Below are 26,729 nucleotides of genomic sequence, written 5' to 3'. Positions count from 1 at the left end.
AGACCCGACTCTTCTCTGTTGACAGAATCATTCTCTGTGACAAGGATCATTCTCACCACATAATAAATGTTTCATGACATTATGAAAAATGGTTTTGTTACTGTGTTTGCTGGAAGTGAGCAGGATAACCCTGGGTAAGGAAAAAAGTGAAAAGGCTACAGAAATACTATTTTTCACAAACTGCATCTGTAATGCACTTCATTTTGATGTGACTCAGACTTCTGTGGGTGAATACTTTAAAACTGCAATTTGTGCAATGGAATGAAAGGAACCAAATGAGTTGACAACCATTTATCTTGTCTTGGTTAAATCATGCTTTTCTTTAATTAGTTCAAAATGGAGAATTTCGTAAGGATATTGAAGGTCAAACCACTCAAGATTAAAACCCAGTGAAGATAAATTCTGCAAAACACATACTATGACACTAACCCAATATTCACGATGGAATTTTCATACAAATTTTACTTTTTTACCTATATTATTAATAATATATATATATATTATTCATAATCCTGTTACAACAACATTAGGAGTAATTTGTTAGCAACAGAGTCCAGAAATTTGAAAGAGAAATTTAAGATTATTACTTAAAGTTGCTCTTAACCTTTCTTAAGTGAAGCCTCTTCATCCTTCTCTGGTGGCAAACCAGTACCACCATCTTTCCAATAGGGATTGAGTTCTCTTTCAGACAGCATGGCCTAAAACAGAAATAATTTAGATGTTTGCATAGCATATGGTTTGTATTTTATAGAAGATTACTAAATTTTGAGAGACTTGTGTGTGAAGTCACACAATTCACCACTGCCACTTTCATGGTCTAAGCATCTGTTGTACACATTGTTTTGACTACCAAAGAAAAAGCAGACACTCTGGTGGAGAAAACAATGGAGTATAAACCTACATGGACAGCAAGTAGTTGGGCGGGAGAGTCTATAAAAATCATTCTTTTCTAAGACTAAGAATACATATAAATTGTCATTAACCATATAACACATGCTGACATCCTGGTGATTTAAGATGTCCACATTAAATGGTCCTCCATCAGCTCTTGAAATGATGTTCAGGAAAAAAATTGTGGAGAAAAAATTTTTAAAATATTACTCCCTTGTCTAAAGACAATAACTAAGGCACTGCATACTACACAAAAACAGTGATCCAGGTCAGTCTGGTTCCCAAGCACAACACAGCTAACTGGGAAACTTAATGGCAAGAAAGAGCCTGCTGTGAGAGGTGGGGACAAAATTAGCTAGTGATCCATCACTATGTTTTCAGATCAGACTACACAGCATTTAACAAGGTAAATGAGCAAATGAAGGCACCATCAACTGTATGTAAAAAGAGTTAATTCAATGACAGCAACCCTTTTTCTAGCCAGACCCTGAGTCACCCATGTGTTCACCAACAACTGAGACATGAAAGGCACAACAACTGCTCTGAGTTCTTTCTTTAGGAAAAAACAAGCCTCTGTACCCCACATTTACATACAGTAACGTAAGTAAGCTTTTACCACACTTAACAATGGTGCTCCTTTGACACACCATGGAGAAGGCCAGACCAACAGTCTGTCATTGCTACTCACAGAACTTAGTACTAACAAAAGTAGCTTTCTCCTTAACAAAAGCCTAGAAGTTAAAAGGCTTTTCTCCACAAGCCTGATGTATTAAGCCTTCCATCCAAACAGAGCAATTTAATTAAAATCATTATCACATCAGGCATTCATTTAAACAATATTAGTTTTAATAACTTACATATTTGAACCAACTAATTACTTTATTCATCACACAAAATTTAGTAAAAGGCATAAAAAATTAAGATATTAATTCCTCCTACCTGCTCAAGTTCTTGAGCTTTCTGCCGTTCCAATACTTTTTCTTTGTGCCTTTCACCTTTGACAGCTGCTACTGATGTTGTTTTCAATGACATGAAGTTTAAGTTCATCCATTCTTCTCTCTTTAAAATAAACACAAAGAATCAGTGTTGATAATTCTAACAAAAAACATGGCTTATGTGACAAACCAAAGCAGTGCAACTACTGACAAATGTTGCTGACAATAAACAGTACAGGCTCTACAAACACATGAAATACTTCAATGAAAAGCAAATATGATTTTAAGAACTCTAATCTTCCAATTTTTTAATACTTAAACAAATTTCATGTCTCCCTGTAATATGAAATACATATTTACAATGGTATTTAAGACATTAGTAAACATACATATTGTACAGACTGCTGATCATTAGAACAAACAAATACTGTACATCTCATTTAGCTAACTCTAATCTCATGATCTCTTACATCTCTTCTAGTGTATACAAAATCTGCAATCAGTATCTGAGCATAGTTTATACCTCAGATATCCGGGCACTAACTGCACCTTTACACTTAACAGTTATAAATCTAAATTCTGTGAACTGTACCCACAATAACAGCTAGAATACTGCATTAACAGAACCTAAGCCAGACAAAGGAGATTTTAAAAATAAGGACAAGACTAAAGAAAAGCAGCTTACTAAAAGCCTAGATATATCTACTGCCTTTATGTAGGTTAAAATGTGAAGCCTCTAAAGCAAGCAGTGACATACACATTGTAAGCAATTACTCTATAAAGGCAAGTGTTTAGAGCAATTCTGTAATTCTAGTATAGCAACCAAAATGACCAGATAACATTGTCTCTCTTATTTAAAAATTATGTTAGGCAACATGCCAGAGAATTTCAGAGGTGAAACACAACATTCCATTTCTCAGATCTCTTCCAAGAAAGAGGAGGAACTGAAAAATTATCTATCTCCAAGTGATTCCATAATATCCATGTCCACATCAGCAAGCAATGTGCATCAACAAATGTGGATGTACACAGGACCTCTGGTGGTCATCTGGCCCAAACCCCATTCAAGCAGGGTCACCTAGGGCCAGCTGCCAATTTATTCAATTGTAGAACAGCCACCAAAATTGTGAAGAAAAAAGTAACATGTCTAGGTAAGACCTTTGAGATGATGTCTTCAAGAAAATCAAACTAACTTGTAAGAGCCTCAAAGCCTGATAGGAGTTGGTGCTGGGCAACATAAAGAGTAATGCCTTGTTAAACACTCAGAACTATTAGGTAGAAAAGTCTTCCAATCAATGAAAAGTAGCATCACCCAGCTAAACAAACACATTTGTCTGTAATATAGGTTTTTCTCAACACACTGCAAAATAGCTCCCAAGAAACCAAAGCATGTTTCACAAGCTGCATTTATCTCTGGAGTAGCTGTGAGCCTGCCCACCTGCAGGGAAGGTTCTTTCTCAGCATCTGGTTGCTTGTTGACCTTCCAAGCCTCTTCTGTGTCATCTGGCTGTGACACATTTGACTCAACCCATTCAACTGAAGAATCCTAAAAAGAGAGTTTAATGTAAAGAATAAAAATAATATCTCAACACACTACTTGATAACATGCAATACTTAGCAATTATATTGATAATCAAAATTAATGCTGATTTGCATTACTAATATAATACTGTTTAATATTTAAAAATACTGATAATAAAACCAGAATATTAACATTCCCATATGAGACTGCTCCATCATGATCAAAACATGAGCACATTACAGTATGCAACATTACATCATACTGGCAGCTTATTTGCATAACTCTACTAAAAGTAAAACAGTCAGAATAAAAACAAAACCAACTGGATTTATGGCATAACAAAACCAAAATATTTTAAAATCTACATGCATTACTAAGTATGTTTCACATTTAAAAAGTTAGATCAGTTACACAGCACAATATAAAGCATGGTACATGCTATCACCTGCTACTTTTGTATCCAGCTTCCCACACTTGCATTTGCAAACAGTGTACAGAGTTTTTTCACTTGAATCCAACAGGACTGCATTGAACAGATTTTCTCTGCTATTCACATGAAACTGTATTAGGAGTGAAAGACTTTGAATGGAAGCTACAGCCAGGACTGTGCTGCATCCTATGAGTCTCTGTTGTGATCTAAAGGGTTTTGGTGACTCCCAGCAAATGAGGGACATTTGTGCCTTTGGTTACTTCCCACACTGATATAATAGTTTATCTGTGGTATTAACCCCTGAAAAGTAAGTCTCATTATAATGGATGTTCCTTCACTCCATAAAAGTGACTCTGAAAATTAAAACTAACAGTGCCACCTGACTTGCACCAAAAATGCTGGGAAGATGTTTTCCACAATGTGACCAGAAATCAGCACCCAGATTTCAAATGCAGTGTCTGCATTGTTTTGCCAGAGTGTTTTTCCATGTGAAGGCATGTCCTTACAGATTCAAATGTACAAGTCCTTCAGACCCATGTACAACTCCCATGTTGTTAGGAGTGTACATGGTTGAACATCTGTGGAAAAAGGCAGAGGTAACTCATGCTTAAAATCAAAGTCAATTATTTGCAATTGTAGACACAACTTTCTATCATATACCACACACTACAGGGTTTCTATGAAATTTTCTTCTCTATAGCAGAAAGAGGGTTTTGTTTTTCATTTTCTCTCTGCTGAAAAACTATAAATCCCTTAGTTCCTAATGAGTGAATTTAATATCATAAAATTCACAAGCACTCATGTAACAGCCTATTTTAAATTGATTAAATACTCAGTATATTAAAACTGATAAATTTTGCTGCATTTTTCCCAACAGAAAATTATAAGAATGAGCCTTAATTTTACTAACCATGCATACCCACAGGGACTAAAATGGTTCAAGTTTTAAGACTGATTTGAATTTGAACTATTTTAAAATTTCTTACTTACAGAAGAACTATCAAGTAAGTCATCCTTCTTTTCAGATTTCTGTTTCTTACTTTTCTTCTTTTCCTTCTTAGCTTTTTTGGAATGTTTGTCCTTTTTCTTTTTTTTGTGCACAGAATGTTCCTACAAGGAAATGTTTGTAAATGAGATTCAGTAAACCAAATCATCCATACAAAAAAAAAAATCAAAACCTACTTACCAAACCTCACTCAAGAAAGGTGAAATACACATAAATACCCTTTATTTTTACTACCCTCTCTCTCTTCTATGGCAGAAGGGCTGGGGTGGTAGGGGCAGGGAGGGCATACCTCACATCCATGATCAATTTTTCTTCCCCCTCTCAGTATCTTTTTCATTGGAACTAAGGAACTACAACGAAATAGATAATACCTACTACACTACATTTATTTTGGTCAAACCTATTTCTTCAGGTATCCCCACATTATCAATACACATCTTTCCACTGTTGAAACATCTGCACATCACATTAAAAGAATGTGATATTCACAGGCTTCATTAAGGCTTCTCCTGTGAATGAACACAAATTAGATTGTTATGAAGCCTTGAATCCTCCAGATTTCTTCCCATGGGACTATCATTGCCTGATAGCACCTCCTTTTCTGCATTTGGTAGAAATTAAAGCTGGGATTGAATGACAGAATTTTTCCTCTTTGTGAATAAAAGACAATGTCTACCTTAAAAAAAAGCTAATATCAAAGCATAAAGAAATCACAAACTGGGATGTGTTTAAACATTCTCTTCAAGCCCACCAAGTCTTCTGTTCATAGAAACATTCTGTAGAGGTAACAACCCAATTTAATTATTTACAGTTTTGTCACCTTTTCCAGTGGTTCCACACGTTCATTCACATCAGCAGGCATCCATGTATCTTCACATGGCAAATCCTTTAGCAGCTTGCAGCTCTCCTTCTTTTCGTAACTAATTTTGGCCTAAGATGAAGAAGGAATATAAGAGAAGAAAAATAATCAGATGGAGCTCAGTAGCATTTCCACACACAATGTTGAGAACTGCATTTCAGGCTTAAGAATGTTCCTCCATTTCTAGTTATGTGGATAAATGTAGAAATACTTTGACTTCTGAAAAAATAACCACCACTGCAAACAGTTTCAGTTCCTAAAAAATTATTTTTATAAGCCACATCAAAAAAAAAATTAATTTTTTCAACCTCTGAAGTTCACTCTGTAATGTTCAGCACAAACATGACTTTCAGAAGCAAGTTTACTTAAGTATAACTTGTCTTCAGTAAATTCTTTATCTCATATATCATATGCCATATATCATCCTACCCTGATTAAACAGGAGGAAAGTTATTTTATATCGTTACAGCCCTAATTTTGTGTTAGATAAGTCTTGCAAATTTCAACATGCTTTTGGGTTTTTATTTATTTGAGGGGCTTCTTTTAAAATAACTAAAATCAAAACAAAAACTAAAGGTAGAGTTTGAAATTCTTATCCTAAAACACCAACTTTTACCAGAAAGTGTTGTCAAACATAAGCCAAGAGAACACATACAAGTTTAAGAAAGACCAGTATTTAAAACAAACAAATAAAACAGTCTCAGGAGATTGAACAACAGTTGAGGTCTTTCCTCCTGGCCAGCTATTAGTTCTCCAGATCCAAGCCTGTGCATTGCACAAGAGAGTAACCACCCCACCACAGGGCAGTATCTCTGTTTTTTTGATATAGCCAAGAAGGAAATCTGCAGCTTTCGTCCTGATAGGAAACAATGCTTACAGAAAGATGACACTCTAAGGGTTCAAAAGAACAGAAACACATGCTAAAAAAATAAGATTAAAAGGGGATTTTTTAAAAGTGCCAGCTCACAAGATAGGACTGCTGTTGTGTTTTTGAAAGTGGAATAACACAATGAACTCAAAAAAAAAAAAAAGCCCACTACATATCTGTGCCCAAACAAAACACCCTTTTAAACTTTTCACTGCCTATTTTCTTAGCAGTTTATCCATGTTTATCCACGTGATAAACTTTACAATGCACTTAAATGCAAGCAAAGCAAGGCTGCTACCCAGACTTCTTGATTTTAAACAAAGGAATATTGTAAAACAAACAAAATATAGTATAAATCAGCTTGAAAAAAGAGGCAAAGACTGAGACTTCCATCTCTAGAATGAAGCTGACAGTCTACAAAGGTGAATGCTATCTCTTAAAACTCAAAAGGCAGGCATAAAGAAAGAGTTAGGAACACATTCAGACATCTATTCCAACATCAAAACATTTTCTAGTTTACAAGTAAACAAAGTAACAAAAGAATGAGCAGGACTACAATTCAGTGAGAGTGAAATAGCTGTTAAGTATAACATAGCATCACTAAAACCACCCAGGACTCAAAAAAATGCAGGTGTGTTTCCTGCAACTTCTCCATCATACAGAGAGGTAACCCTGGCGACCCTAAGACAACACCCTTGAAAATTCATGCAGAAATATATCAAATTTATATATTATCTTATAGTCTATGGAGACAATGATGGCTCTTTTGTCTTAAAAATATGCTCATCTGACTAAAACAAAGTAACTAAATATGCCACATTTTTGGACAAGTGAAGGATAATAACCTCAGCTGTGCAACTCACAAAATGTCTACAAGCCACAGACTCCCAAACTTAAGCTTATAACTGGTCAGAGATGAAAAAGTGGCTATAAAGGGAACCTGAATATTGTTCTAGATGGAAAAAAAAAAAAAAAAAAAAACCAAAACCAAAAAAACCTAACTCCAAGCTTGTTCACTCCACAAGCAAACACAAAACAAGTTGCCAAGATGTAGATTGAAAAAAAAGGCAGGCTTTTCTGCATATTCCGTTTCACTTTTGGTTAAGAAAGAACTGCAGCTGGAGTCAACAGTTCCCCTCCACTCTTTTTGCAGTTCTCCAGCCCATAAATCTATAAATGCCACAAATAAAGGCCACTCAAGATCAGCTTGTCAACATTTTTTCATTGTAGATGTTCTCTGCCTGTCATGGAAGATTTAGCCTCTTATCATGTCCTATAATAACAAGTATATTTTAAATAACATTACTATTTTCTTCATGTTGCCAAAGTTACAAATAAAATGAGGTAATGTTATAAGTAAGGCACAAACTGAGCTTTTATATTTTTTATTAGACCTAAAACTAAACAGAATAAATGAAGGCAGGTATTTAAGTAATTGAGATACATCATTCTAATGAAAGAGGTGGATCATCATTTTGGCTGAAGTACACAAATACTCATTTAGAACACAGATTGACTAGAAATCATCATCAGACCACAGACTGCTGTCTCCTGAATACTAAATGAAACAGGATTGGGCAAGCTTAATGTGTAGTGGCAGATTGACCACCAGGCTGTTAAAAAGAGAAAGACAGAAACAAAAGCGATGGAAGTTTGTCCATATTTTGTATCCTACACAAGGATACAAAATATAGATTCTTAACAATGTATCTATGCAAGATAAAAAAAAAAAAAAGAAAGAAAAAAATAGAAAAAAGAAAAAAAGAAAAACACTGCCTAGACATCTAAAAATATGAAAGAAGTTGTAATTTCACCTAAATTATCATTTTAACACAACACTAGAAAGTTATCAGCAATACCCTCTAAATCTTTCTGTCTCAAAAATCTAGCTCCCTCAAATCACATTATTCCATTTTTATTGTTCGTGATACTTTCCCCTCACACACACACAATTATTTCAAGTAGAAGTGAGCCGGAAAATCTGCCTACACTGCTTTATTAGCTTCAAAACTTACCTTCATATTCTATTTTTCTTTTCAAAAGCTGCAGGGCTTACTAGCATGTCATAAAATGTAAAAAAGAAAGAAAAATTAATTAATTCTCCTGTCAAATTTACCATTCTATCTATGAGGACCAACTCCAATAGTTTCACATTTGTCAACCCACAAGAGTCCAAGCATTTAATTCAAATTAAGGTTCATTAATACTCACAATACCATAGGAATATACAAAAATTTATACTTTTCCCCTTCAAAAAGGAGGTACATTTTAGGTCACCACAGCAATATTTTTCAGTTTTTTCTCCATAAATAGTGGATTATACATTTCTGAAATACCTCTGTTTCAAAAGTAATGCTTTAATTATGCAAATGCCTGTGCATGTACACATGAACACATTACAAGCAACAACCTGTCAAAGAAGGACAAGAGTCATGCTACACTACACACTTCTGCAATACCCTAATAAAATTGCTAATGGTCTCCTTTGCAACAAAAAAAGTGAAGTGTAAGGCTGGCAAGGCACTCTGCAAGGTCTGTTGTTATGGTGCTACAAAAACAGCAATTACTCTACAGCACTATGTCAGCAATGTTTGCCATGGTTGAAGAGAGCCAAATTTCACAGACTTTACCACAAGTAGGTGAAAGGGGTTTGAATTTCACAGATCCAGCTGAATGTGGGAGGAAACCAAGTTCAAGGAAAGTGCTTTCTGGTTTCCATCAAGTGGGTCATTAAGGCCAGCCTGCCCAGTAGCTGACAACATGATCTACTAAATGAATAAAATTTGCTCCAAAGCAGCCTATAATACACTGCAGATGCAAAACCCAAAAGCTATAAAAAGTACATCATGCTACCCCAGGAAGAAGCAGAAAAGATCAAAGACACTGCTAACAGCCAAGTTATAGGTCACACAATAAAATGAGCTTGTTACACAGTGGTCCCTCAAGGATGTCCAGAAGGGATGGAGGGATGAGGTAAAAGTTCCCTCCCCAGCTCACAGAAACCCTGACCCGACTCCTTTCCTACCTCAACTCTATTTACTGTTTCAGCTCTCATGAAGGCCAGGGAAACTTTTCCATACCATTAGAAAGACCTTACAATTTTCCACCTATAACTGTGGTCAACCTCTAGTTCTTTAAATGATAATCCCCATGACTCAATAGTCAACGTCTTCATCCAAAAGAAGAAAGATTCCCTTTTCCTCCACAAGCAATCAGAAGAAAATCTAAAGCACATCAGATCATTAGAGTATGACAAAAACATTCAACAGAGAGAGCACCAGCTAAGCTGCTGTCCTGGCCACCTGCCACGGAAGGGCAGGGCTCCATCCCACACCACTCCTCTCTGCACTGCCTCTCACCATGTTCCCTCCACCTCACCCACACAGGCCTGTTCCTGCACTCCAGTCTCAGGAAAGCCACTTACAGGACCACCCTGACACAAAATAAATCCCACCAAAAGGATGGTGCAGATTCCTGCAGAACAAGCTTACAAGTTGCCACTCTAGCAAGGTCATCAAGGCTCAAGGACCAAAGAGAGCAAAGTACACGTAGGGGAAAAGAAGTGTGGCAAAAACTTCTTTTCAGCAACAGCCTTCTGTTAAGAAAGTTCAAAAAATCTAACACATAACCAGTCCTTCAGACACCAAGATAAGGCATTCAAAATATCTACAATGAGATTTTCTCTCTAATTTCAGGATCATCTTCCATGCTATCATACAAACTACCCCACTATTTTAACTGTTTTGATTATCAAGTATCAGAAAGGTTGCTATGCCATGTATTACCACGCCATTACTTTCCATCATCCCAAAGCTCAGGGACAGAGACCCCTGGTTACATGAGTGCTTAGGGAACTTGAACACACCCTTCTTTGCAGCTCTGATGCTTTTATACCAATTCTGTCTGAATAACACACTTAATTTGGCGAATGCTTAGATTATTTTTCGAGTCTCAATATTCCAATTATTGCTACATCCACAAAGACTTTCCAAGGAGGACAACAGTGGAAACACAAGAAAGAGCTTAGCTTCCAGCCCAACTTGGGAACTTGCAACTTGAGTCAGACAGTTGCCTGCATCACCACCTCCTCCAGACACAGCTTTGCCAACTGGAAACGTCACCACTCTTGCCATTTTCACCTGCCAAAAGGCACAGAAGAAAGGTCACCAAAGCGACTATCACTTCAGTCATTTAAGCTTCTTGTGATCAATAATCAAAAGTCAGATGTGATTTAAAGAGCAGGCTACAGGAGATGTCAGCCTTCAGTCAGAAACATCTGGGAGGCAGCAGAGGTTCAGCTGGTACACATGCAGACACAACAGATAAGTAGAAGCCATTACCGCTAGAAAAGCATAAATAGGTATTTCTTGCTATGTGACATCTGTCTTCATCACTGACCTTCAAAAATTACCTGGCTGTTCAAAGATGTTGCTTGCAAAAATGCATAGAGGTGCTTTGACAAAAATCAAAAAATCTTTTGTGAAAAGGCAGTATTTATTTCTCAGTACCATTACTCTTCCAATACCAAAGATTGAAGTGCTGAAGTGCTTATTTCCTTCAGCAGATAGAGCTGGGGATTTAACACTTCATGAAGGATTTAAAAGGGAAAGAACAAAAAGGAGGTGCTTACTATTACAGCACAGAAGCAACTATAACCCCTAACAGAGACATGTTTTGCTACTAATTTCTGCCTAAGGAGAGATTTCTGTAATTTTCCACTGCAATGTAAAATACTGCCAAGCACTCCATCACCTCAGCAAATACTGATCACTGCAAAAAGACAACTGTTAGGCTTTTAGGAGGAAATACCTGATCGTACTTCACCAGCAAAACCTGCTGATTTCACAGGTTCTTTAGAGCTCTAATACTGTGAACTCAGTGATACTGTTATACACTGTTTGTTGTTTGCTTTTCTTTAAGTAGTATTTTTAAAGACAATAAAACAAAAAACATAAACCAAAAATTAAAGGGAGAAGTTTAATCAAAAGCTTCAAACGCTTCCAAACATAATGGCTTGTAAATCTCAAATCAATTTTTTTCATAAATATAAATAATTCTCAGAAATATAAATAAACAAAACTAAACCTGCAATTTCTTGTTTTATTTATATGCAATGAAATTATTTTATTGTATCAATTTATTTTCATTGATTCAATAACATACATTATTTGACTGAGGTCTTATTTATCTACACTCAACTTCTGATCTGTCAGCAATCCATAACAATTAAAAGGCAGGATTTTCTGCACAAGGAATGGCCAAATCACATCATCCCTCTGAGGCCAAAGAGTGCAAGACTCAAAGTCTGTGGAAAAAACCCCAAGTAAGAGAAGAGCAACCCTAAAATACAAAAATACTGTATGAAACAACAGATGCAAAAATAATCCAAAATTTGAAGTCTTGATAAGAAGTGTTCATGTCTAGGAAAATACATCTCTGCACTTACCACAACACCCAGATTATTTTCTTGCTGTAAACTTGTAAACCAAAATAGCAGTGTCATGAACTATCATGCTCACCAAAACAAGATGCTATTTCTGAAGCTTTCTAATGATTTGCATGTCAACACTTAATTATTTGATTACTGATCATTATCATAAACACTCTCAGCCGCTGGGTTTTATCAGCGCAGTTTGGAAGAGAGACTACACAAATAAAAGAATACACTTACAAGATTTAAAAGAAAAATCTTGATCAATGAATTGTGTGGCATTTTGGTTCATCAAAACAACTGCAAGTTGAATATTTCATAAGAAAAAGCTCCTTAAGGTGAGTTGGCTGAATATCTCATCTTTCCAGATGAGATCAGATCTACCAAAGTACAGTTATTTCTGCAAATTTCTCAGATTACCAGAAGCAAAGACTACACAGCTTTGCAACTGTCTTTCCCAAAATAAAGGGATTCCAGAATTACAGTCACCAAGTAACTGTCTTGACTGCGTTAGCCAGCTGTGATAAATTCCTGCTAATCTCTTGCTGCCTTTCTAAGCAAGACAAACAAAACACATTGAGAAAAAGTGTCGCAGTAGTCTATTCCCAGTTCTGTCCATAGAATCATCAAATATCCTGAGATGGAAGGGACTCACAAGGATCATCAATGTGCAACTCCTGCCCCTGCAAAGGACACCCCAAGAGTCACACCATGTGCTTGAGAGCATTGTCCTAACACATCTTGAACTCTGCCAGGCCAGTGCTGTGACCTCTTCCCAGGGGAACCTGTTCCAGTGCTAAACCACTCTTTGGGTGAAGAACCTTTTCAGAATATCCCACCTAAACCTCCCCTGACTCAACGTCAGGCCATTCCCTCAGGTCCTGTCACTGGTCACCAGAAAAATCAGTGCCTGCCCCTCCTCTTCCCCTCACAAGGAAGCTGCAGACCATGACAAGGTCTCCCCTCAATCTCCTCTTCTCTACACCAAACCAGCCAAGTGACCTCAGTCAGTCCTCACACGCCTGCAACCACTAAGCCATTCACTGTATTTGTTGCCCTCCTCTGGACACTCTCCCATAGTTTAATGTCTTTTTTTATATGGTGGCACCCAGAACTGCCCCCAGCACTGGAGGTGAGGCCGCCCCAGTGCAGAGCAGAGCAGGACAATCCCCTCCCTGAACTGCCTGGCTGTTCCACTGCAGCAGGCAGACCAACCATAATCAAAGTAAAGCAGAGAAAGTCAATACACTTAGGACATTAATCTGTTCTCACACAGGCAGCAACAAGTCCATTTCTGAAAAGCAGACAGCAGAGTATTGACATGGCAACTATGACATCCTCACACTTTCACATTATAAAATGCTAAATTGACTTTTCACAGAAATAACAGAGTATTTACAGAAGGAGTCTTTAAAAAGTTGCCATTTTCCATAGCTATATTAGGTTATTTGGTCCATAAATGGGAAAAGGAAACATGAAATGAGTTTTTTAAAAAAAAAAAAAAGTTTCATTTCTAAATTTCCCTATCATCCAAATAAGCAATAAAGGAATCTCTACAGCTTCCTTTGGCCCACATGGATTTGTATACAATAAAATGCTTATTATACACTTCTGCTAACACATTCCAAAACTTTGGTATAGAAAAGGAGGCGGGGGGGAAAACTCCTAACCTTCAATAGTCTCTCCTTACTTCAACTTTTTATTGTTACTGCAAGGAAAAGCAATAGTTCAAGGACATTCATAAGGTGATGAAGAGCAATTCCACAAGCAACAGCAAAGAAAACCATAGAATCTGACTTAGCTTTAGATTGCCTGGAAGTGAAAACATAACAATGTGGAAATATAACACAGACTCTATACTGTCACTTTCAGTAAGAAGCTGAAAAGTCACATTGGGAAGGTTTCTCATCAGCCACATAGGGACCAAGCATCTCTAATGGGTAACTTCTGTAGAAAACAACGTCATTGTCTCCAGATCCATGCCTACACACCACGAAAAATGGACTTGAAGAATCATAGTGGTTAGTATCTCACAAACTATACTCCATTCTGTTTCCCTGTACTGGACTTCTGGTGCTCTGACATACTCAGAACTGAGAATCTAAACTAGTATCCCAACTAAAAAATGTCCAGCAATGCCCAGGAAAGCTGAAGTGTATACACGCTTAAGTTCAAAGTGAGCCATCTCCAAAATATTCCTGAATCCTCCAGCAATTTGAGGCTCAACAACTTTTCAATCAACAGCTTCCAACATATACTTTACATTTTACGCTATTCTTGTTTGGATGGAAGTGCAGTGCTGGTATCTGCAACATGCTGTTCAAGAGACCATACAATTTCTCTGTGCATCATCTGAAAGTTCACTTCTTTTTTCTGCTTTAAGCTGGCTACCTGAAAATCCTTAATACAACCTAATTCTTAACCTGAAAGATCAGCAGATAGCACCTTCTATTCCCTTTTCCATATCATTTAACAATTTTATAGAACTCTTCTTGAATTAACTTTATTTTCAGCCTACCTTTTCTTGTCTCAAAACCTCTGGAGTCCTTGGCCAGTCTGCACCATGATCATCTCTGTACCTTTCTTTCCACCTTCTCCAAGGTTGTTTGGTTCTTCTTGAGATGCTGGGACCAGGGCTGCATAAGCTATTTGATATTACACAGAAATGGGTAACATGTCTGTGCAAGCACTTCCTTTGTTCTTTATTCATCTCACAGTAATTCTAACACTTGATCAGCTTTTGTCTAAGCAATGATGTAGCATCTTTATAGAGCTATTTATTCCCCAGTTGTGAGTTTTGAATGGTAAAAGCCAATGCTGAGCCCACTGCTGTACAAAGAAAATCAGCGTTTGCCTTACTCCAGAAAATCAGGGTTGTACACTGGGTTTTCTTTAGTATCACACAATTATTGCAGATACAATGTTAAGACATTGTGGGGTGACAGCCTTTATCCCAATATCGTGTGTTGTGTCTGGCAACTGCGCCTTTTCCTCCCCCGGCCGTCTTGCCGCGGCGGGGCGGGGAGGGAGGGGTGTGAGTGTGACCAGGCACCTTGGCTTTTGCTTTTGGCTGCTTGGCTTGGCTGGCTTGCTTGCTTGCTTGCTCCTGCCTCGGCTGCTAGCTGCTTTTTGCCGCTTTCTGCTTTCTACGCTGTTTTTTTCTTTTTCTTTTGTTCTCTCTTTCTTATCCTCCCCTGAAGATATTGGACCGGCTCCGGACCTGACCTGGGACGTCCAGGACCCCCAGAGTCTGCGAGAGAAGCTCAGCGCCCTCCACAGCACTGCCTGGTTTTCTTTTCTTTTCTTGTGTTGGGGAGTGTTCTTTTGTTATTTGTTAATAAATAGGTTTTGTTTTCCACTGTGCTCCTCCGAGGAATTCCTTCCTGAACCCGGTATTGGGGGAGGGGTGGTTGGAAGTTTTTTTTTAGGGGGCTCCCTTTTGGAGATTTCCCCTAATTTGTCCTAAAACAGGACCGATATTCATGTAGGAGTAAATTGTATTCATGGCATTTAAAAAATATGCTGATCAATACAATTTCTTGCTCAAGTCAAAGAAAATTATGAAATTCAACAAAGATCCTACATGCATACCTTTTAACACACTACAGCTCAGCAATAAGAAAAAAATATCAGATTTGGTTTCATTCTAAAAACTCCAAACCACTTTTTCTAATATTCTTTAGCAAGGCTGATGAGCAGAATCTAAACCTACAAGAACATATTAAGACTAAGAGTTAGGACCTATGAAGCCACAGAATCATCAAAGAACTCTTGAGGCATATCCTAACAGCGTAGCCCGGGTGCTGAAGCAGCAACTCTTTGAGACATATCCTAAGAGTGCAGTGACAAGTGTAACCCCCTGCTCAAAACACCAAACTTCCTAGCAACTACTGGAACTGTGCCAAAAACGAGCTGTGCCCCAGGAAAAAAGGCTGTGAACTGGTGTTGCCCCTTTGCACACTTCAGGGGCCAGCCAGGAGAGCAGGCACTCAGAGACCCTGCAGGAGCCAAGGACTCAGCAGGAGGAGCCCAGACCATGGCACACTTAGGCTGCAAGGGTATAAAAGCTCAGGGATTCAGTTTTTCAGGGTCCCTCCTTGGAGGCACCCAGCTTGAGCTGGCTTTGTGTTTTGCACCATGATTAAATTGCTGTAAGGATCCAGATGTCTCTGATTCTTCCATAGAAAAACTGGGGTCAAGCTGGTAAGGGAAACTTGTCTGACTGACTGTGAGTGCTGAGTACAGGGAATCAAGCAGAGCACACGTTGGCTCACTGGAGCTGCCCTCCACAAAGGGGCTTCAGTGCCAGCAGTGACTCCCACTTGGGTGGTGGGGGTGCATCCCGGGTGGGAGACTGTGCTCCCTGAATGGTCAGCCAGGAGAATTTCCTTAACCCCATCACAGCAGTTTTTCAAGACATGACTGAACAGAGGACTAAATAATCTCACCTAGGCTGCCTTTCCCACAAGGGGTTGGACCAAGTGATCTTTCAAGGTATTTCCAGCCAGGGCTGTTCCAGGATTCTAAGCCAGCAGCACTGGCCCAGGCAGCTTGCTGTCCAAGTGGCACCAGCTGAGAAGGAAAGGCAAAGTAGGATAATAGTGCCCTACATAAGCTTTGCTTGCTGTTAAATGTATTTTCTGAACATCCAAGAGGCTGAACTGAGCAAAGGAGAAGTTTAAGTAAATCAACAGACATCTTAACAACACCAACAAACTTTTGCAGGGTAGTGTGATTCACTATTACTAAGTTGAACAAATTTCCCTTCAAGTGCTTGTCAAAAGGAGGTAAATCACTGAAGGGAACTTTTATTGCCAAGAAATGATTCCGTAACTGTACAAAGGAGATGTCCACCGTGATATATAACATAAAATCCTCTTTCTTTCTGCTTGGCCTTGAGAAAAGGCATCACTGTTGTGTAAGCACCAGGCTATCCAGGCCATTTTCCCACTACTTTTTTTCCGGAAAAATCTTTGCCCAGGAAGATTCGGCTGCTGCTTACTCTGGCCTTCCTCTTGTCAAAAGCCCATCTTCACAACCTCATTCTTTTACGCTTCTCTAGTTATCCTCCCTTAAACCCCAAAACAAGCCTTCTCACTTAAGTGATGTGCCATTTGTGACTACAGCATTCACTGTACCTACAAGTCACAAGAATCACCACAAATACCAAAACCAGGCAGGTTCTGAACAAAATGCATCAGGATTAGCACGGGGTCTCCAAGTCACAGAAGTTCTATCAAAGCACCTGTGAGTGGGAGACTCCTAATTCCTGTCTTACAGTACAGCAACATATCACCAGGCAAGTAATTGATCCCACAAAATCAGGCTCCCACTTCTTAACACATGCACACAACTTCAAGTTGTCACTATTCCACCACCAGGATGTTACAATGGGGGGATACAGGCTCTTTAGGAAAGACAGCCCATAAGTCAAGGGGGAGTCGCCTTTTATGTCTCATTTAAGGAAAGGCTGAGAGCTGGGCCTGTTCAGCCTAGAGAAGGCCGGGAAGTGAGGGTGGTGCCATCTTATCGATGTATAAAAAAATCTGAAGAGAGAATGCAAAGACTCCGGCTCTTTCCAAAGGTGTAAGCACAGAAATACATAATGAGTGAAACACCAAGAGGATCAATACCACAAGCGGCAAAACGCACGAAGTCAGGCGGCTGTCAGGCAGAAACTCCAGACTGCGCCCTGCCACTGTCGGTGCCGCAGCCCAGCTCCCCTGGGCACTGAAGGGGCTCTCCCCACTCCCCACGGCGTCCCCGTGGCCCCGCCGCGGCCGGGGCAGCTTCAGGAGCGCACCGACCCCGCAGAGCACCCAGCGCCAAGCCTGAGGAACGGGGCAAGGCTGGGCCAGGCCGGTCACCGCACCTGTGCCAGCAGCGCCTCCCGCTCCCGCTGCTCCCGCTGCTCCCGGCTCCGCTCGCTCCCCGGCCCGGACGCCATCTGCAAAGCCCGCCGCAAGCCGCGCAGCGGCCGTACGGCAGTCCCGCCGCGACACTGTCGTGAACAGCGTCCCGGGGAATGGCGGGGTGGGGGGACCGGCTGCGGCTCCTCCCGAGGGGGCTGCGGGGCACGGCGGGGACAGCGGGGACAGCCTGGCACGAGGGCACGGCGGGGACAGCGGGGACAGCCTGGCACGAGGGCACGGCGGGGACAGCGGGGACAGCCTGGCACGAGGGCACGGCGGGGACAGCGGGGACAGCCTGGCACGAGGGCACGGCGGGGACAGCGGGGACAGCCGGGCACGGGGGCACCGCGGGGACAGCGGGGCACGGCGGAGACCTCCCCGGAGCCGGGTTCTGGTGCCGGCTCGGTCCCTCAGCCCCTCTGTTCTCGCCGGCGTCTGTCGCGAAGGGCTCGGCTCATGACAGGGTTATAGAATCATCGAATATTTGAGTTGGAAGGGACCTACAGGGATCACCAGTGTCCAGCTCCTGCACAGCACCATCCCCAAGAATCACACCGTGTGCCTCAGAGCGTTGTCCAAGTGCTCCTTGAGCTCTGCCAGGCTGGTGCTGTGACCACTTCCCTGGGGAGCCTGTTCCAGTGCCCAAACACCCTCTGGGTGAAGAACCTTTCCTCAATATCCAACTTAAACTTCCCCTGACTGAGCTGCATGCCACTTTCCTCGGGTCTGGCACTGGTCACCACAGAGCAGAGATCAGTGCCTGCCCCTTCTCTTCCCCTCACAAGGAAGCTGCAGACTGCAGTGAGGTCTCCCCTCAGACTCCTCTTCTCCAGGCTGAACACAGCAGGTGATCTCAAATGGTTTCCGCAGTCCCTTCATCTTCATTGCCCTCCTCTGGACACTCTCCCGTAGTTTAGTCTCTTTTTTATGTGGTGGCACCCAGAACTGTCCCAGCACTGGTCTCGAAGCTGCCCCAGAGCAGAGCAGAGCAGGACAATCCCCTCCCTTGCCCGGCTGGCCATGCTGTGCCTGATGCCCCCAGGACAAGGTCGGCCCTCCTGGCTACCAGGGCACTGCTGGCTCATGTCCAGCTTGTCACAGACCAGGACCCCCAGGTCCCTTTCTGTGGTGCTACTTTCCATCCTCTCATTCCCCAGTCTGTCGGCACACCCAGGGTTGTCCCATCCCACGCCTTGCTCAGAGCTCACCAGCCTCACAGGTGGAGGTCACAGCAAGCAACACCATGTCATGGCACAGCAGCTTATTGGAGCCCTGTGTTGCTTGACCAACAGGACCACACAGCCCTGCAATGGGCATTAGGGAAACTTCCCTGCCCAACCACCCAGAAGCCTCTCCATCAGTCACACTCATACCACCTGAGCTGCCCTGGCAGCTCCACACCCCACAGTCAGACAAGGTTTCCTTACCGGGTGGACCCCAGGTTTCCCATAACAAAGTCTCTGACGTCTCAATCCTTAAAATAGTTTAATCACAATACCACAACAAAATAACAATTTGAGTTGGGTGCCTTTGAGGAGGGACCCCAAGTGAAGAAACCTCAGGGTTCTTATACCCTCACAAGCACAGTCCAAGCAGAATCATGTCTGGAACCCTTGGCTCCTTCTTGTCCCTGGGTGTCTGGGCACCTGGCTGGCACCAGCCATCCCTGTGCCCTTCAGCAGGTTCACAGTCTCTTGCCTCAGGCTTCTCCCCAGAGCTCAGCCTGCAGCTGCACACCGAGCACTCAGTGTAATCCTCAACACTGTGGATACTGAGGTCCAGGCTCATCCCTCCTGCCGGGCCGAAATTCCCATGCACAGACCCTGGCCTGCTTGTTCAGACCGGCATTAATGAGAGTAAACAAGGGAATGTGGCCCAAAAGATGCTCACAGGTTCCAGTTCCATGCAGTGCCCAGTGCTCCCCATTGCTGTGAACACCTCCAGGTGATCTTCCAGACACTTTCTTGCCCGTTTGCAGCCGGTTCAGTGCATCCATGCTAGACCTCTGTAATGTCAGGGTGCTGGCTGCTTGGAATGTGCCTGGGTGAGCAGAGGGAAATTCAAAAGCAGATGTGTTCAAGCACTTGAAAGTTACAGTTGGCCAACAGTATTTGACAGGGTTTCTATGCCTCTGGTGCAACAAATGTTTATCTGGGACATAATTTCTTTGGGATGAGATCAGAGCATTATTAATGTGTCTGACACCAAATGTGTCCACAGATGCCAAGTAATAACATTCTTTAGGCCAAGGTCTGACTGAAGATTTTGGGTAATTTGTTAGCTATTTGCATGGGATAGTATGTTTTCAAAGTGATAACAGTAATTTAATCATCATCTCCATGGTGGTATTAAATGTGTAAATTGAATTTGCATATTTGTTCAATTTATGCTGACAGTTAACAGCGTCTCAAGAAAAACCTGTTGTAGATCACCACTAGGTGTAGAATGAAAACTGGTAGGCTTTCATAGGCACCATTTGGAAAAGCAGCATGTGAAGCCTCTTCAGGGAGCCATTTACAGAGCAAACAGATGGATACAGAAGATGATCCAGCAGGATTGACTAATGCTACTTCCAGTCCCTGGCTATATGCAGCAAAGTACACTGCTTGAGAGAGGAGAAGCAAGAAAAGAGCATGTTTGTACCATTAAGGAAAGCCTCTTCTCTGATTGTGATGTGCTCTTCTCACAAACAAATTGGTTTCTTTCCATCCCAGTGCTACCACTTGTTCCAGGCAGCCAGCAGAGTATCTCAAATGGGTGCTCTCTAACTCACTCAGCACACAGCTAGGCATATGGGCTTAATAGATTTGTATTAAACCTAAACAGAAAATTGATAGCCCATGAGCTGAGCCAACTACTTGAGACTGAATCAGTTTAGGAAGTATTTGAGAATGAGAACAGAAAGTCTGGAAACTGTGACATAGCGTGAATAGTGACAGATGTGGACATTTTGGGCGTGAGAACAGCAAATGTATTTTCTACAGCAGAAGGTTACAGACAAAGGAGAGGATTCAAAGCACGGGGTGAGCTCTTTCAGTGTTAGGTGCTATTCTTCATACCTGTAACGCTCCATGTCATTAACAGGATGGTTCTATAAGTTTTAATTTAAAACCATTTTCTAATACTCCTGGTTTTAGGAAAGAAACTATGACACAAATACACTCTAGAATCTCAAAAACTGAAGAACAGTAAAACCTAGAAAGTTATATTTGAGAGCTGCCTTTAATTTTGAAGTCAGCAGTTCGGGGAATGGTGGCATAATTTAGTTTTGTTTCCTCTCCTTGTTCAAGGAAAGTATTTTCTCAAAGGAAGCAGGTAAAAATTAAAGTTTAGCCTTATTTCTTTCAAGATATTAGTATGTATGAGAGCTCCTCACATGCTCAGAAATCTTCAGTGGCCTAGAGAACTACTTCTTGGTATACCACTTTTAATGGTCAGCTGAGCACCTTGCTTCATTCTCTGTGCCAAAATTAAAAGGCTAATAAAACAGTAATGCCTTGGAGATGCTGATTTTTGATGAACTTCAGGGAGGAACTGACTTTTCCTAGTGAAGTATTATTTTCCATTTAATGGCACATTTTACACTTTCTCTGAAAGAAACTGGTGATTTTCTGATTGACCTGTGTTATAAACCTTCATGCTTCTAACTTTCACTACGTGTCTTCAACTCTCAGTTTGATGTTTTATTTTTATTTCAAAAAGGTTAAAAAATCCTCTCTACTCAGTGTGATCCTGTGCAGTTTTCTTTAAACAAGAGGCAAGGTTTCACTAAGGGAAAAGAGGTTCTTTTATCCTGAGAATACAAAATTTTTATCCACTGTGATGCTGGAGATAATTTCTTTAGTTATAATATATTATGAAGTCCTCATACTAAAGAAAAACAATATCCAGTAAGATGCTGGTAAGAGGACAGAAAGGGGACACAGTCAAAATGTACTTTGTTTCAGTTAGTTCTCATTCTGTTAATTTTTAAAACCACCTAGTCTCAGGATCTCCTCTGATCAAGATGACACCAAGAGTATTAAAAGTCTCTTTTCCTCAACCTGGCTGTCGAAAAAGGAGTCAGAAGTCTTCAGCTGTCGTTCCCAATGTTGTTTATTATTTCGTATCTAAAACATTTTCTGTCTGGCCTGCTGAGATCTGTTCAGCAGGTCAGGCTGAGGCACACTGCCCTCCCACTGGGCCGACATTGTCTTTTATACTATAAACTACGTATTCGGTATTTACAGTTATGTTCCAATACCTATCACCTATGTTAGACAGTGACTTTCTACTTTAAACCAGAGTGACACCATCACCAAGAAGATGGAGGCTAGGAAGAAGAAGGAAGAAAAACAGGACAAAGCCCAAATCCCTCCATCTTGCCTCCTAGACCCCCATAGTAAAACCTCCAAAATTTCTCTTTTCACCCTATAACTACTACTATTATGCTATCTAAACTTTTGTGACCTTTAATTCTTCATACAAAGGTGGTAATTTGTTCCATGAGTCGAACTCAAAGCTGCAGGGGTCTTTGGCTGCATGCCAGGGTCTCCGACTCCCCTGCCAGGATCTTGAGCCATCCAGGGCACACAGAGGGATGTCCTGGGTTCTTACAACCTAGTTTTCAGTTGTCATTGATACTATCGAGCAGTTCTTTACATTCAGTTCTGAGGGATTACTTAGACTCAGATGGGAATTTTCATTGTCTTGTCTCAGAAATAAAAGTGTCAGTCCTTGGAGAAATTGCAGCGGAAAAAAAACCAAACACAGGACGATGCAATTACAGGGAAAAACATATTGCTTTCATAGAAATTTCATTATGTTTACTCAGGAGTAAATTAAAGCAACTGTGCCTAAATTCAGTGCCATAAAATGATAGAACACCTCACCCAAAGTCAATGCAGCAGCAATGCCCAGGTTATTAGTTGCTGTTGACTGAATTGTGCTGTTGACTGAATTATGCTGTGAGTGCTGTGCAGTGAGCACCTCAATTGTGCAGTGAGCGCCCGAAGTGAAAAACCAGATGATTTTCTACTGTCCATCAAGAAGAGTGCTCCTGGCAGCAGCAAAAGAGCCCCAGTGACATTGAGGCTCCTGACAGCCTCACTTGGAAAGGAGAGCTCAGGCTGCAGTGAGAACAAATGAGGAGGCTGTGGTGGATCGAACAATGATATACCCATTGTTCCACATTCAATAGCAAATTGCAAGTTGTCTGCCCCTGAGCAATAGTTATTTTGTTAATTTCTTCAGCTTCTTTGAAAAGAGATTATAATTTTGGCTGTAACTCAGCAGACCAGGGGGGTGGGGTTTAGAAACATCCATTTTCAATCTCCCCACCCAAGTGTCATGACTGTAATAAAGTGAATCCTTCAATCACTCGGTGATCTTGGATTTGAGGTCTTGTCCAATCTAAATGATTCTATTATTCTACTAATAAATGTTTTGTGAGGTAGCTACCACACATGTGAAATAACTCTTTCAGTTCATTTCTTGGGAAACGTTCACATGCTTTGTTTGGCTTCTTTTCCCTTGAGAAGTTGAAAACATTTTTATCACACAGGAAGCTCATAGCAGGGCTAACACTCATCCTGTCTGTGATTTGCTGAGACCAGTAACACACCTTTGGGGAGAAATGACTACATCTTCTCATGCCTGCTCATCTTGGAGAGGTCCAGAGCTGCACATGTCAGGGAGCTTCAGATCAGCTACTTTGAAAGTGAGACACAAATACTGACTCAAGATCATGTGGCTGGGGCAGTGGATTAAAGCCCTGGGGCTTTCATTTAGCAGTCCCTCTCCATCAGGCCAGTGCAATAGTATCTAAAATACTCTTAGACAGAGTTTCAATGCAGTGCAATTGGTTGGTTTTGGTTTTATGTGAGATTAAAGCACATTTTTGGCTCTTAAAGGTAGGCCAGCTCCAGAGGCCAAGTTGTAGCCTAGTCATACAGAGTTGTATCAACCTATTTGTTACAAGAGCAGCAATACCTTAAACTGATACTGGAGACACTTACAGAGTAACCACAGACTTTGGCTGCTCCCTAGACCTTGTCTTTGTCCTTTTCTCCTGCAGTGCTGTAGCTCAGTCAAGCACATGCTCACATGGGGAGCACACAGCAAACTGAAGGGAGCTGGGAAACCATCCCAGCTGGACTGTACACGTGGAGTAGTGCAGGAGAGTCTCCTCCTTTCACTGCAATACAGAGAATAAAAAAAGTTGGGACCATGTCTTTTTCTTATGAAAAGGTGAACACTCGTGGGAAAAAATTGTTGAGACCAGTGAAGTCTTGCTCCATGGAAATGGCTCCAAGGCACTACAGCACTGTGACGATAATTGTACAGAGAATTTGACTGCCACACAGAGTGTTCATAATTGTCTCTTTCAGCAGCAACTTGAACAATTTACTCCTCTCCAATTTTCACCCCACAATTCCTGAAATTGCTTTTCATTTTCCTTTGTGTTATACTACTCTGTTTAGAGAGAAGGGCAATTTCATATCCAATTCTTGTCTTAGCCCTTGACCCAGAAATAGCTGTAAATACTGAGTAATATTCCTGACATCCCAAGTCACTGTCTTTGTCACTGTTCTTGACAGGAAACCCTCTGACAAGTGCGACACTGCCTGCTTCTCTTGCCACTCACCTCATTTTGAAACACAAAGGTGCCTCCAGGCCCCTGTTGATGCTGACACACAGACTACACTAAGCAAGCATATCTCCAAGCATATGCCACCATGCTGGGTACCACTGAGCTGGAAACGAGACCATAAGTGGAAGGACACTGGATTTCTTTTAGTGTGCTTTTTAGGCTCTTCTGTCCTAGAAGTTTCAGAATGGAAGAGACCATAGTATGGCCCGTAGTCAAGTTCCATTTAATATTTCCCCATGTGGTTTGAAGCCCTTAACACTCAACAGTTGGGCCAGAGGAAATATGGAAATATATCCTCTCATTGTGGTAGCTTGGTGAGAGGCATTGATGAATGCTAAATGAAACCCCCTCTGAACCTTCCTCAGAAAAAAAAAAAAAAAAAAAAAATTCAAAAAAAAAAAAAAATTCTCAAAGAAACCAAGCTCTCTTGATGGGCATAACCCCTTAACAAAAGAGTCACATAGAAACTGCTAGAGATTGGTTCTTATGATAAATTAAAACCAGCATCAGGTTACTTACCAGATGGGCTACTTACTAAAGGGCTTTATGTAAAAATTTCCCAATCTGAGATGCCTATAAGAAGCCCAAAGATAAATAACCCAAGGAGAGGTTTTGAATGGGAAATATAAAGTATTAGGATTTTCAAGGACTCAAGCATGCCATTACTTATGAGTCAAGGAGTTATTTCTGTATTGGTAAATTAGGAAATCTAATGTGGGTGAGAATTCAGAGGCCATGAGACCAGAGAGGAAATACATACATAAAAAAAAGTGAAAAGATGGATGGCACACATAAAAAAGTCCTCACAAAGGAATGTTGTGCACAAAAAATTGATTTGCAAAGGAAGAAAGAGGGAAAGGAAAACCCAGCAGATTTGTGTTAATAGAGAGGACAGAAGAATGTGTAAAGACCATGTACTGTGCACACTCCTTCTGGAAACTACGCAAGAGGCAAGCAGAAAAAAAAAGAATGAACAACCTCTTCTCTGTTTCTTATCCTTGCCATCTTTAACTAGAAGAATAAGGCAGTTTGAAAAGCTGGGCAGCTTTGAAGTTGGAACTGAAGGCAGGATTTGCTTTCTAATAGCAAGGACATGGGATTCACTGTAATTGTTCTAGCAGAGCTTCAAGATATTGCCAGATTGTAACTTGAAATTTTGCCAGAGAGAGCTGCAGCATACTGTAAAAGACTCTGCCTCCCTGAGACGAGTGCTTTAGCAATTCCCTGGTTGCAATTTTATGCTTTGAATTTATGTATGTGTATGAGGAACCTAACATTATGGACTGATGTGTGTTTGAGCAGCTGTATGTGATGAGAAACATGCTGCTTCATTTTCTGCTCTGCACAAGGCATCAAAGATGAACTATCTGAGGAGACAGGATGGCTCAGCAATACACTATGAGCTACTTTCATTATTAGTAATTTCTAAACTCTCTCTAGGCCTTGGAATCACAGTTTCAATTTGATCTAGAGTCTGAACAAGACATCACATGAAGAAGCACAAAATCATTTGTAAAAATAAATTCATCACACTGATTTATTCTACTGACTTGTGTTTTGGTTCAATAGTTTTCCTTTTAATTAAATTTCAGTAGGAACATAAGACAAAGACATAGCTAAGAAAGAATACATCTATATAGTTGATTGTTGTGATTGAAGACTGGTTTTCTTTTTTTTTTTATTTTTTCAGATAAAGGGCATCAGTTTTTAACAAAAGTAAGCGTGTGATCATGTTAAAGTAATAATACAGAACATTTCTGCATTTCAGGGAGAAAATTCATTACTCACATTGCACTGACATATCTCTCCACCTCATTTGCTTGTGAATTGGAAATTTCCTGGTATCACTTTCATAAAATCAAAGGAAAAATACTGCTGTCACTGGGGTTGCTGTTTTGCAATGGTAAAGCACAGGCATAGCCTGCTTAAGGGGTAGAGAACAGTTGCATGTCAGAGCACTCTCTCTGTGTCCCTGATCCAATTTAAACAAGGATACCTTTAAAATAGCTTACAATACTGGCAAAGTTTCTGAGAATTCTACAGTATTTGCACACCAGTGATGGCTTGCTGCAAGAGCAGAAATGTGACAGGGATACTGTGCAAAATTGTATCAGCCAGGTAAAAACAATCCACAGTCTTGCTGTTGACCTAAGTTGTAGACTTCAACACCGGTGTCTTACAGTTCAGTGAGGTGGCTTGGCCAAGAAATGTGTGGATGAGAGCACCATCAGGCACAGGAACACA

General features: G+C 40.7%; 1 protein-coding gene across 2 annotated transcripts in view; it reads right to left on the bottom strand.

The window, feature by feature from the left end:
• CWF19L2 (CWF19 like cell cycle control factor 2) overlaps window positions 1-17,903 on the bottom strand; it is a 59,865-nt gene extending 41,962 nt beyond the window's left edge. The window contains exons 1-6 of one of the 2 annotated variants that reach the window (XM_041414727.1): window positions 17,815-17,903; window positions 5,605-5,715; window positions 4,769-4,888; window positions 3,265-3,372; window positions 1,831-1,950; window positions 605-698 (exon numbers count right to left, since the gene is read on the bottom strand). In XM_041414727.1, the coding sequence (XP_041270661.1) occupies window positions 605-698; window positions 1,831-1,950; window positions 3,265-3,372; window positions 4,769-4,888; window positions 5,605-5,715; window positions 17,815-17,889 (628 nt within the window). In that variant the 5' untranslated portion in view covers window positions 17,890-17,903. Of the gene's footprint in view, window positions 1-604; window positions 699-1,830; window positions 1,951-3,264; window positions 3,373-4,768; window positions 4,889-5,604; window positions 5,716-14,460; window positions 14,514-17,814 lie in introns of those variants that run through there. The other variant, XM_041414737.1, reaches the window with a different exon arrangement.
• Between the last annotated feature and the right edge of the window lie 8,826 nt (window positions 17,904-26,729).

Source organism: Onychostruthus taczanowskii, unplaced genomic scaffold (assembly GCF_017590055.1).
Source record: "Onychostruthus taczanowskii isolate IOZ18803 unplaced genomic scaffold, ASM1759005v1 scaffold105, whole genome shotgun sequence".
NCBI lineage: Eukaryota > Metazoa > Chordata > Aves > Passeriformes > Passeridae > Onychostruthus > Onychostruthus taczanowskii.
This window is presented reverse-complemented; position numbering and strand designations above follow the sequence as displayed.